Source organism: Pinus tabuliformis, chromosome 5_1 (assembly GCF_031772625.1).
Source record: "Pinus tabuliformis cultivar Carrire ecotype Pingquan chromosome 5_1, CPIR1, whole genome shotgun sequence".
In the NCBI taxonomy this organism is placed as follows: Eukaryota; Viridiplantae; Streptophyta; class Pinopsida; order Pinales; family Pinaceae; genus Pinus; species Pinus tabuliformis.
Genome location: NC_142305.1, coordinates 196,300,472 through 196,313,358, shown reverse-complemented (window position 1 = coordinate 196,313,358; position 12,887 = coordinate 196,300,472). Strand labels below are relative to the sequence as shown.

Here is a 12,887-nt window from a genome sequence, read left to right as displayed (position 1 = left end):
CGAGCCATCTATAATTAAGTTCTCTCTGTTCTTATTGTTTTCATATTGACCTTACATTTGGGCTTCTTGTCTCTATTGTATTTATTTTCTCATTGAACTTACATTGAGGGGTAAAACTTTTAAAAGGAATATTAGAGATATTTTTCAATTTAATTATTTTGCCCGACTCCAGAAAAAAAAAGAAATATGAGAGTGTTTGTCTAAACAATTACCATGATGAACAATGTTTTGGTTTGAAGTTGAACAACAACCTTTTTCAGAAAGAAAACATTTTCAGGGTGCTTCTAACATCTTTCATTTACACATGATACAACCAACCCTCGCTGTTACAGGAGTTCTTGTTCTTCTTTCCTTTTCATCTCATAGGGTTCAGTCTCTACTTCAATGTCCAAGGCTTATTTTTGTTTACCCTGTTAAAATTCTGATGTTCTATGTTGTAACAATTACTTATCCCAAAACTTCTTTTTGTTGCAATATTAGTTAAGAAATTGTAGATAGATCATAGAACATAAACCAAATGCACAATTGAAGATAACTAAGAACAAGCTAAGACAAAGAATTTAGGTCCAATGACCAGGGAAAAACCCACAAGGGGAAAACCCAACCAAATTCTTCTTCTATTAGATATCAATTGTTCACCGGAGATACAAAGTACAATGAGAGATCAATAGAATGAGTAAGTTCACCCAGATCTGAACACGCTGTAGCATAAAGATCATTGGTAGGCTATAGCAACAACAACAAATGTATACACTGAATCAACCTTCTCTTCAAGTGAATCAACACTGAAACACTGAAACACTAAATCAACCTTGGCTCAACAAGTCCTGCTCTTACTCTCCAAGTCTCTTTCTCACAAACTTCTTCTAGTCTCTCTAACTCTCTCTCTCAAGTTTGAATTCTTCTTTCACAATGCACAAGTAGTGAGAAGATGAGATGATATGAGGTACATATATAGGAGGAGCAACAAATTCTTGTCATAATGGAGGAACAATATGCATGCTTTGAGGAAGAGTAACATATGCCATTTAGGGGAGAGTAACTCATGCCATTAAGGAGAGAAATGCCTGCCTTAGTAACTTCTACCATAAAGGAGATAATGTAACATATGCATTAAAGAGTGCGTAAGAGGAATCTTTTATCATGCTTTAATGAGTGTGTAAGAGGAATATGCCGTGCTTTTAATGAGTGCGTAAGAGAGAGTGTAACATATCCATTAAGTGAGAGAGAGTAACATATGCATTAATTGAAGGGAGTTACATATGACATGATTGAGTGCCATGATTGAGAGACGTGAATTTACTTCTAATAATAATATAATAGTATCATAAAGGATAATAGTAATAATAATAATATTGATGATTAAGTCAAGATTGAACTATTAGGATTGATTAATGATAAGTTAAGTGATTTTCCATCAACTATACTTGATTACCAATTGATGCAAGGTGATTTACTATTTTTGGAAATTCATACTTGAGATGCTAGACATGACTTTCTATTTTTAGAAAGTCACTCCAGAATTGTCAGAAATGAGATTTTAGATAAGGAAATTCATCCTTGAGCTGCCAATTTTCAACATACCTCTCTGTATTGTTATTGTGTCTCAGTCCTTTTACTAATGTAGACTCTTAGATTTTTTGGAGATGCCTTAGGCAGTCATGCACTACCACCTTTTAAACTTGCTGTACTTTGGAGTCCCATTGACCTAATTTGGTAATTTCTGGACATTAATATACTATTTTCTTCCTTCATTTCCTTCTTTCTAGGACAGTCATTCATTTGTGTTTTATGTTTGAAGGACAGTCCTTTTATTCTACGAGAATGCGATTTCTTATTTTCACTCGTATAAGTGGCAACTCTGGTTGTTCTTGTTTCAGTTCTCCTGTTTGGAAGTTTCATTAAAGTTGCTATATTCAAATGACATCAGTCAAATGCAATTTAGTTCTTTAGTGGTGTTCAAATGAAGACTTTAATGAAATTTGGTTCTTCAATGGCTTTCGAATGATGAGGTTCTTCTCTTAGTTCTCTAGCAGCATTCAAATTGAATATGACTATATATTCAAATGAGTACATTCTTTCTGCTGCATTTGTTTTCTCCAGAATTTTGCTGGTCTTTTGCTTTGTCTTGGGATTATTCCCAACTAATTATTTGAAAAGGGAAAATCATTTCATAGTGTTTTTTTTTGTTCTCTTCCGAGGAAAAAACCGTAATTTCATTTATAGATTAAACAAAATTACATTTTCGTATATACACAACAAAGTGTATATTCATGAAAGATCTGCATAGATCCTTACAGTGGCCTATATAAAACACCAGTCCACCCATCATGATAATACATCTTAACAACATTCGACCCCAGGGGTCCTCACAAAAAAACTCAGAGGGAGCAGAGTAATACAACTCATATACAGTCTAACAAAATAACAGAGTATTCAGACTTATAGGCTTCAGCATCATTGTCAAAAAAGACATCAACATGTAAAATATAAAGATAAAATCAAAGGAGTAATATATCTATTGAATTTGAGAGTGAAAATCATCCATGAATGAACAATGAAAAAAACTGTAATGATCATCATTTAAAACCTCCTCAATGGACCAAATCCCCCAATCCAGCTGAAGGCCTCCCTTAGGAAGTCTGACCGCTTCCCTGTTGCATTCTCTGTAAATATGAGTGCAAGAAAAAGACACATAAGAAAGCTTTATCCTCTGCGAATCCTCCAATATTTGGGAAAGGTGCAAACAGCGACACTGTTGTATTTCATTGACCCAATTAATGACTAACAAGGAATCACCAAACACTTGGAGCTGATCACTACTCTTCTCATGAGCAAAAGCCAATAAAGAGCGACAAGATAACATCTCCGACATATTTGTTTGTTCCCCTTCCAAGCCCCAGGCTGACTTTGTAATAATGCTGATCAGATAAATAAAGAATGAAACCACCACATGTGAGATTTTCCCTCTACGTAGCCCCATCAAAGAATCCTCATGGGCGAGATTTTTCAGTTCCCTTCGGGATCACAAGTCTAGACTCTACCCCTGGTAGAGATAGATGGCTGAGGAAAATGAGAAAGGATGGTCATAGCTTCAGCTGCCACCTGATCCAGAGAGGATTGCTTGTTATGAAAATTTTGTTTATTTCTTTCCAACCAAACACCCTAGCAGATAAGCAGAGGCAAAGCCTTATAAGATTTATTATTCCTGTTTTGGACCCAAGACCGCCACTTCTCAAAATAGGGACCTTGCCATACACATCCCTGACCAAACACAACACTACACAAATTCCATATATGACAAGAAAAAAGGCACTGAGCAAAAAGATGCTCTATGGATTCAGCATTCGACTTACAAAGGGAGCACCATCCGGGGCTGATCTTGTGACGTCTTAGCAGCAGATCCCAAGTAGAGACTTTTTTAGCAAGGAGACACCACATGAATAAGCAAGATTTTGCCGGATATTTCACCTTCCAAACTCCTGTCCACCACCACTCCCCTACCTCCTCTACTATAACCATATTCAGATGAAGATACCCAATCTTGGGACTATAAATGCCTATTGGGGAGTGAGCCCAAACCAGCTCATTGTCATTCTCGAGAATTCTGATATGAGCCACAAGCAGAGCTTCAAGATAACCCCTCCAATTCTCATTGAATTCCTGATCAATCTGTGAGTCTTTGATTGTTAACCAACCTTGGCGCCATATAGAGGTCTGATCTGGGCTATTGATATGGGAAAGTCTTGAGATATCTCTATCTCAGAGAAAATCTGTAAGTTCCTATGGCAAGCGATGGGCATGCCCGCTACCAAGCTAGGGGTCCTGACCCAATTTGATCATAAACCCACTCCGATCTTCTAGGCTAGCCCCTAAGCAATAAGGTCCAATGAATTAAGAACAACATGCCAGGTAATTAATATATTAACACGAGGCTTGTCTCTCAACCTTACCCAATCCTCAAGAGAGTAAGGGTGAATGTATTTTTGATAAACCACCCAAGTCCACATGTTGTGAGTGGACAGGAGTCTCCAACCACATTTAGCTGCCAGAGCTTTTGATAACCAAAACATATTTTTGAGACCCCAACCATCGAGCGATTTAGGCATCGCAATACGATTCCATTTAACCCATGGAAGGACGAAATGTTCTTGAGAGCCAACCCATAAAAATTTAAAACAGATACTTCTAGCTCTTTCTAAAACTCCCCTAGGGATCCAAGCCACTGACATCCAAAACACAAGAATAGCTTCTAGAACTGATTTGACCAGAAAAAGTCTCCTTGCCCTTGACAACCACCTTAGGCCCAAACCTTTTAATCTTTTCTCTTTCTTTTCAATTAAGCATGACCAATTTTCTTTCTTGTAGCAATTTGGTTTCAGGTGGAAACCCAAATATTTTAGGCCTGCATCCATTTCTAGAAAAATAAATGGAAAAGTGTTCGTGAGATTGAACACTTCATGACCTGCCAAGTTTTGAGCTATAATAAAGGATTTTCTGTCATTAACCACCATGCCTGTAGCTTTTGCAAACAGATCAATAATTCAGGAATCAGATAACTTAGCCACATCACTACAAGCACCATTACAAAAAATTAGAATATCATTAACGAAAAGTAAATGAGTAATTGCTAGAGCATTAGCAATAACAACTCCTTGAAATTTGCCTCTACGCTTAGCATCTGCTAGTAGATGGTTGAGACCCTCCGCCACCAATAAAAACAATAAAGGAGATAGGGGACATCCTTGTCTCAACCCTCTCTGGGCATGGAAAAAAGGTGAGGCAGACTCGTTCATTAGAACAACAAAAAATACCAATTGAATGCAACCCATCATCCAATTCAAAAAATCAATCTAGAAGCCCAGGTGAGTTAAGAGAAGTTTGATGCACACCAACTTACACGATCAAAGGGCTTAGAAAGGTCATGTTTGATAAGTCCTACAAATTTGAGCTTTTATGCTATGGAGCCCCTCTTGAGCCACCCCAATGGCTTCATGGATTTGTCTCCCATCAAGGAAGCCAAAATTTTCATTTGAAATAGAGTTTGACAAAATAAACTTTAATATTAAGGTGATAAATTTGTAGATAACGGGACGAAAGTCCTCGAATTGAGAAGGTTTATCCACTTTTGGGATAAGGGCAATGAAAGTTGTGTTGAAGGCCGTCAAAGCACTACCTTCCATTTTAGATTCATTAACAACATCCAACAAGTTCAAGCCATTAATCTCATAAAGGCCTTCAAACAACTCAATCCCCCACCCATCGGGGCCAAGACTTTTGTCTTTTTGAAAGCTAGCAATAACAACCTTCAATTTCTCTATTGAGACCTCCTTCGTCAATGCTCTATTGTCTTCATCCTCCACAAACTTGGGAAATAATTGGGTAACCTTGATTACTTCGACAATACTAGCCCTTTCAGCCTCTTTGAATAGCTTTCGAAAATGAGCTCGGCCAAGAGAAGTAAGGCCCTCGAAATTTGAGAACTCCCTGCCCTTCTCGTCCTGAAGATTCCATATTGTATTACACATCTTCCTACCCTTAGCATATGCATGGAAGAATTTTGTTTTGTCATCCCCTCCTTCGAGCCATATGGGTCTGCTTTTCAACCTCCACGTAGCTTCTTGAGCCTCTAGTATGGCCTTCCCGCGAGACTCCAATCAGACCAATGTATCTCTAGATTCAACATTTAGAAAAACCCCATCCATAGAATCAGAAACAACGAGAATCCCCCTCTTGATATTGGTAAGATCATGCTCCTCTCTTCGTTTCTTCTTGGCCCAATCCACAACCAAACTCTTGACTCATTTGAGGTTTCCTTCCAAATGCCGGGCAACCAAAATTCCACTGTTTGGGACATAAGAGGACCAACCCTCCTTAAACTAGTTTACAAACTCTTCATATCTTTAATCCATGAGGAATTTAGTTTAAAAGAACTTCCAGGCTTGTGACCATGATTTTTAAATTCCAACAATATCGACAAGTGGTCAGACTCACCCCCGGACCCAATACATCAATGAATATTATTAAATCACTCTCCACCACTAAAAATCTATCAATTCTTTTAGCAATTCGATCCTCGCCAACATAGTGGTTTCTCCAAGAAGGTTTTAGCTTTGTAGGCTCTATACCTAGCAACATTTTACCCATAAGCTTGCTGTTAAAGAAATCAGAGAGGTGATCCACTCTGGCTCTTGGCTACTAGGACTCAACAACACCCATGGAGAAGTTTAAATCCCCTCCAATGATCATATTTTCGGCTTCCAACACCTTTGATAAAAAATATGATTCCTAAAGTCCACTCAGCCTTCACAAGGCCCATAGAGATTAATACATACGAGAGACACCCCCGACTCCAAAGGGAAAATTTCAAACCCCAACCCATAATTAATACTCCAAAAATTTATGACAAAAACATTGCGAGTATCCCAGCCAACAACGAGACCCCCAAAACGTCCACAAAGATCCGAAGAAATAGTACGCCACCCTCCCAGCGTTGATTCCAGAGACTTAGAGATCATCTCCCCAGCCCCTAGGGTTTCCTAGAGGAAAATGATGTTCAGACCCTCAACCTTAACCATCCTCTTCAATGCAAGTATTTTTATAGGAACCTGCCAAACCTTTGCAGTTGAACGACAAAAATTTCATTAGGATACCATGCCCTGGGCATTCAATGCTCTAAGTGCCCTAGTAATGGATAATTGCTTGCCAACAACCATCTCTTCTCTGACTTTCTCTTTGGCCTTTGACAAGGTCCTTTTATGCCCACGAGACTTTTGAGAGGAGAGCACTAATTGGCCTAAGCCACTAGGCATAACTTCAAAAGAGGGGAAAATCTGTTAAGAAATGAAGGTTTTAGAGAATCCCTCCAACATCAAGATCTCCAGAGGAATCAGAAACACCAGAGGAAATAGAGGCTCTCGAGGAGGACAATGCCATTGATGGAGAGGAAACAAGATAGATGACCTAAGTAGAGGAAACCTTAGAAACAGATTGTGACACAATAGGCCCAAGCCCCTTAGAAAGAAGATACCAATCATACCCTAGACTCGATAAAGAAATAACAAGGGAAGAAATAATAGGAAGGAGAGAGGGAGAACTTGGAGGATGCGCGACCGGAGGAGACATCCATCATCATCGGACTAATCCTGTGCCAACGACCCAGAAGCCGACATCTTAGATTAAAGCAGGACCTCCATATTTATATCCTGCACCTAAGTTGCACGAAAGGAAACGCGGAAGCGAAACGAAACGGAGCGAAACGAAACGCGACATTTTCGCATGCAATCATAAAGCATGAATGATACATTTACTTACATCCATTAAGATTAAATTTACATCACATTTACTACCTGGAAACCCAACGAAACGTGGCACAGACAGCCTGGAAAGCCGTACGGCCAGTTTCCGTTTCGGGAAACGTTAACGCGTTTCCAGGCCGTACGGTACGCGGAAACCTACCGGATATTCCTGCAACTTAGTCCTGCACCCTGGGTTCCATCACCCCACCCTTCGAGCTAGCCCCCAAATCTGACACTTGAGCCATATTCATCTTCCTCTTTATATCCCCCTGCGTTAGTGATTTTTTGAAGGGGAGAATGCAATGGTGGACTGTAGCCCATATTTATGGCAGTGTTTGCACCTAAACGGAACCCCTTCATAGTCAAGGATCTGAAGCCGCTAATAACCTCCGCCAATGTTAATGGTTTCACGAAGGCCTTTTTGTGGATTGAGGCTAACTAGAATCCGAGCCATGGACATATCTTTGGATTCTTTAAACGAATAGTCCACCTTCAGGAATTCCCCAAGACTATTACCAAGGTCCCTGAAGCTCTTTGCGTTCCACATATTCGACGATAGTCTAGACAACCAAACCCATATAGGCACCACATCGAGCCTTTCCCGGCTTGCATCAAGGAGCGTGTTGGAGAATTAATTGTTATTGATGTCAAAGGCTGTCCAATCGAAGAAGAAAATTGTATAGGTTTAAAGAGGACTTTAAGCCCTTTCCAAGTGAGTATTTGCATGCCTACTAACTCCTCTCTGTTGAGGAGAAATTAATTTTTTAAGATAAAAATCTACTTGATTTACCCCTGCCCCCCCAATAGACATGTCGGTTCTTTTGGGTGATTGGACTAGTGTAAATAAGAGATTTCTCTCCATTTCAACCACCAACTCGACTAAGCAAGCAACAAAGACAATTCGGGTCTGAGGAAGAAGGAATAGGTTCATATCTCATGAACTTTAAGGGAGCAAGTTTTTTGGTTTATATTTCTGTTCTTGGGTGAGGAATATAGGTCCTTTTGATCATACTTTGAAGCAAAATTCAGGCTATCATTAAAGGAGATCTTGGCCACCTTGTAGCACTGTTTTCGTTTTCCTTTATAGAACAAAAGTTCGATCTCTTGAGCATAGATCTCGGCCTGTAGAAGGAGCACTTCAGTCTGAAAAAGGAGCAGACTTTTTACCTCAGATTCGGCCGTGGTAGTTCGGGCCTGTGGAAGAGCTTGGCCCTCCCTCTTTCTGTGCACAGAACTTGGCCTAATTCAACCTGAGATTCGGCCTGAGGAAGGACAGGCTTAGGGCCTGAGATTCAGCCTCTATGTGGCATGTGGAAATTCAGCCTGAGTACATTTTGTAGCAGACTTTGAAACCTTCTAGAGCAGATTTGAAGCTTTCCTGGAGCAGATTTGAAGCTGATCTTGGATCTTTTTGAGGCAGTCACTAAAGACCTTTAAAAGCAGCCTTGTTGAAGCAATCTTGAAGTATTCTCTGAAGCAGACTTAGAGATCTTTTTGTGTAGACTTTTGAGAATTTGGATCGGATCTTGAGAGCCTTATTGAAGCAGATTTAGTACAGAACTCAGAGCAGACTTGGAGAAAACCTTTGAAGCAGACTTTAGACCAGCTTGTGGGAGTAATTCTGATGCCCTTTGTAGCAGAATTTGGAGCAGACCTCTTGAGCATTCTTGAACACTTTTGAAGCAGCTTTTGGAGCATTATTGAAGACATGTCTGAAGCAGATTTTTGGAACAGATATGAACCAGACTTTGAAGAACCTTCTGGAATATATCTTGGAGGCCATTTGTAGCAGCTGTGAAGATCTTGAAGACTTTACTGAGCAGCATTGGAAGTGTATTTGGAACAGACTTTGGAATGGTTGCAGCATAGGAGGATTGGAGTCCTTATTTTGACCAAATTGGTGCTTGGATTTGTTGAGAGGATTGGTGTCCTTATTAAGAGTCGAGACCAGGTTGGTGCTTGGATTTATGTTGAGGATTGGAGTCCTCATTCAAGGTTGGAGCCTTGAAGAAAGAAATTTTGTTGTACAGGTTGGAGAAGTTAGAAATTTTCACATCTCAGAATCCTGTCCTTTTTTTTGTTCTGAGACCAAGGCTAGACAACACTTTTGCTGGTGAATGTGAGGCTTCTCCTCCCTCACCTTCCCTTTCTTGTTGCCCAGAAACTACAGTCCCAGCAGGAAGAACGCCCCCCTCCCCATCCACAAGGAAGTTCCTCAAGAAGCTACTCGAAGCTGGCAGGAAACCCTTCGAAACGTGTTCAGCCTGTGATACCAGTACAGCAGCTGACGAGGGAAAGCCTACTTCTGTGACCGAGTAGCGAAATGTCTCCCTGCTCAGAGAAAAAACCAGATGGGGGTCAAACCCTGGTGTTTGATATCCATCAGTCAATGATCCCAAAGCAGATAAATTTGAACCCCCAGAAAGAGGGGGAACCGATAAGTTAACCTGACTTGACCCCGCCGGTTCCGAAACACAAAAATTAACCTGGGGAAGGGGTAAAAATTGTGAACCCAGAGGTAAACCAGAAGAAAAAGGCCCAATACTGCCAAAATCCAGACTAGAAACTGACAACACCCTCAGGGTAATTCCACCAGAAGTTATTATGCCCTCGCCTGAAAACCCAGATAACTATCCTGTGACTGCCCAAGATTGTTTGAACTCCACATTGGAGAGGAATATTCCGATGTGACCTGGGCTTTCAGAAAAGTCAGTTGGCTCTGACGACATCATTCTGCTGATAAACCTCTGATTCCCCTGATAACTCGCTTGTCACCAGAACGCTGTTGAAGTTACTATGCCCTCACCTGAAAACCCAGATAACTATCCTGTGACCGCCCAAGATTGTTTGAACTCCGCATTGGAGAGGAATATGCCCATGTGACCTGGGCTTTCAGAAAAGTCAGTTGACTCTGACAACATTATTCTGCCGATAAACCCCTGATTCCCCTGATAACTTGCTTGTCACCAGAACCCTGTTGACATTCAACATCCTTTACCAGTCTTTGGATGGAGGTCTCCGTTTCCTTTAAAGTAGATATGTTTTTCTGTAAATCACTTCATAGTTGAGAAGATGAGGGGTTCATTGAATCATTTCATACCAAACTATCCTGTCAATGAGTTATTTTGTAATTTTTTTCACCACTTTCATAATATGGAAGACATTGATCATGTTATTAACAACCACCTTGTTAGCTGGCAAAATAAGATAGTGACAGCTGACAATGTTGTCTTTTCCTTGGTTTCTTTGTGCTGTCTTTTCTGCCAATGACTTTGGGATGGCTTCTCTCAGATGACTAGTTACCTTCTCAGACTCTCGGCTTTCTTTTCCTATATAAAGCGCCCTTGGTTATTTAGATTATTTCATATTCACATTTTTGAGGACAAATTTCACAGGAAGAACAGCAAGGAAGTCATTTTGAAAAAATGTTTTCCCATGGTTAGGTAATATACATTAGTACTATTCCTTATTATCTGTTTGGTTTCCTTGTTCTAATCTGATGTTTACATGTTGGAAAATAGACCGAACTTGGAATTATGAACTTAGAAAATCAGATATTATATTATCTGTGTTGCCTCTTATAATTGTTATATTACTGTTGTCCTCGTAACTTATGCATGTAAGGATTGCAAAGTTCTGGGAAATGCTTTTGAAAGTTGTAATGAATTTATCTTTGTCAGCACGAGTATAGAAGAACTTGTAAATACTTCATTTTTTTATTGATTTTAGGAATAAAAACTCATTCTAGTTTTCGATCGTTGCCTACTTTTGAATGCTGGTTAAACATTTCTGATTTGATCATTGGAAATATCAAAATTCTCAATATTTGATCAATGTTATATTCATTTGTGGGACAGAGAAACAACTGGCGAATGCTCCAAAGAAGAACAGATGTAGATGCACGATTATGTAAAGCAATACAAAGCTGCAGAGTATTAAGGTCCTTTCAGTATGGAATTTGTATGTTCTTGAGCACATGTATTGTTACTGAGCAAGATCCAGTGGACTTGGACCGGGGACTGCAGTTTATGTGGGACCAGTTTATATTAAAATCTTTTTTTTAGCTTCAGCTTTATTCCTAGGATTTGGTGTTTAATTTCTTGGTGAAAGAATGACCTGAAAATGTTATATGACCACGATAGTCTAAAAATGTGATTTACATCCTTTTCATAGAAGGATGTTTGTTGTGCATATTAGTTGCTGTTATTTGTCTCAACTGAAGAGGCTAAAGCAGATGCAAGGTTATAAGCTCTTGTTTTCCGAAATTGGGGAAGAAGATGTATTGGCACTGTGGCTGCTTCTACGGAAGCAGGCATGATTTAAAGCTGCTGTATATTAGGTCATAAGCCTGGTCTCACTGCAGCTTGTGGGTTCAATTTCTCAGATTAATAACTGAGATTGAAGAATTGAAATTGTATTTTACCTCATCAGGAAAGTTGATGGAATCATACAATGTTGGCCTGGTTTAAAAGAAATAATTAAACAAACGTCATAATTTTTTGTTTCCACAATCGTATTTGTTTCTTGTTGTCTCCGTGTGGTAAAGTCTTCACTAGATTGATTAAAAAATAACTTTGCTAATTTGCAAGCTTGACCTGTCCCAGGTGTCGTGCGTCATACAAGAAAAATTTTCTTTCCCAAATTATGCACACAAGAAAATTTGGCATTGCAAATTACCTTAGGTTTTTCTTGGTTGTGGTATTTCAAGAGAAATTTTACCTATAGTTCTGATGATATATTTATGCTCTTTAGTAAGTGGCTGCTTTCCATCTAAAATGCGAGAGATCTTATTAAGAGTTTGCTGCCCTAATAGGGCAGTAAATTTGAAATTACTTTTTCCTATTTCAGCCTGGGAATCTCAAGAGCAAGGTTTTGAAGTTACTTTTATCAAATGTGGTTTTGCTTTGGCCATCTAACACAACTAATTTTCTTGTATAGAATAAAAGTTGCAGATATTGTGTTTTACATTGTTGACCGGGATGACATTATGTACCTCAGACAAATTGGGAAAGTATTAGGATCTTATGTACTTCCAGCAAATTGTTTATCCGTACTTTCATTAATTATCCCCGCACCAGTCATTCAAAGGACTCTGCTATTCAAGTTTTATTATCTTATCTTTCAGTGTGTCCAGGTCAACAGTACATTGTGCAGATCATATTGGTCAATCTGAGGTACCACTCCAGTATTAGAATTTGTGACAAATTTTGTCTTCAGGCTATCGGCCTTGTCATCATATGTGTATCATTTGCCTCAATCTCTTCTCGGCTGAAGTAGCTGGCCAACTATGCAAATCTACTGCTCCCATTTCTGGCATAAATTGTCAATAGATCTTTCCAGTGGTTTACAGAATGTTTTTCCATTCTGTAAAGTGATATCTATTCCTCCGAAGTTTAACATGCCTCCTCTTAGTTTTATATTCCTAAATAGTTAGGAATTCATTTTCGTATATGTTAATCGGGAGCCTTATGCTGTTACACCTGTATTGTAGTGAATTCACTTTGTTGAATATACTTGATCAAAATCCGCAATTTTCACTTGGAAATTCCAGTCTAAGCTCAAAATCAGGGTCTTGAGGATTGGACCATG

General features: G+C 39.2%; 1 protein-coding gene across 1 annotated transcript in view; it reads left to right on the top strand.

Annotated features, from left to right (window-relative positions):
• The window catches only part of MUB6 (membrane-anchored ubiquitin-fold protein 6 precursor), a 148,031-nt gene extending 136,222 nt beyond the window's left edge, over window positions 1-11,809 (top strand). The window contains exon 3 of the mRNA XM_089431951.1: window positions 11,156-11,809. Within this exon, the coding sequence (XP_089288077.1) occupies window positions 11,156-11,211 (56 nt within the window). The 3' untranslated portion in view covers window positions 11,212-11,809. The remainder of the gene's footprint in view (window positions 1-11,155) is intronic.
• The last annotated feature ends 1,078 nt before the right edge of the window (window positions 11,810-12,887 follow it).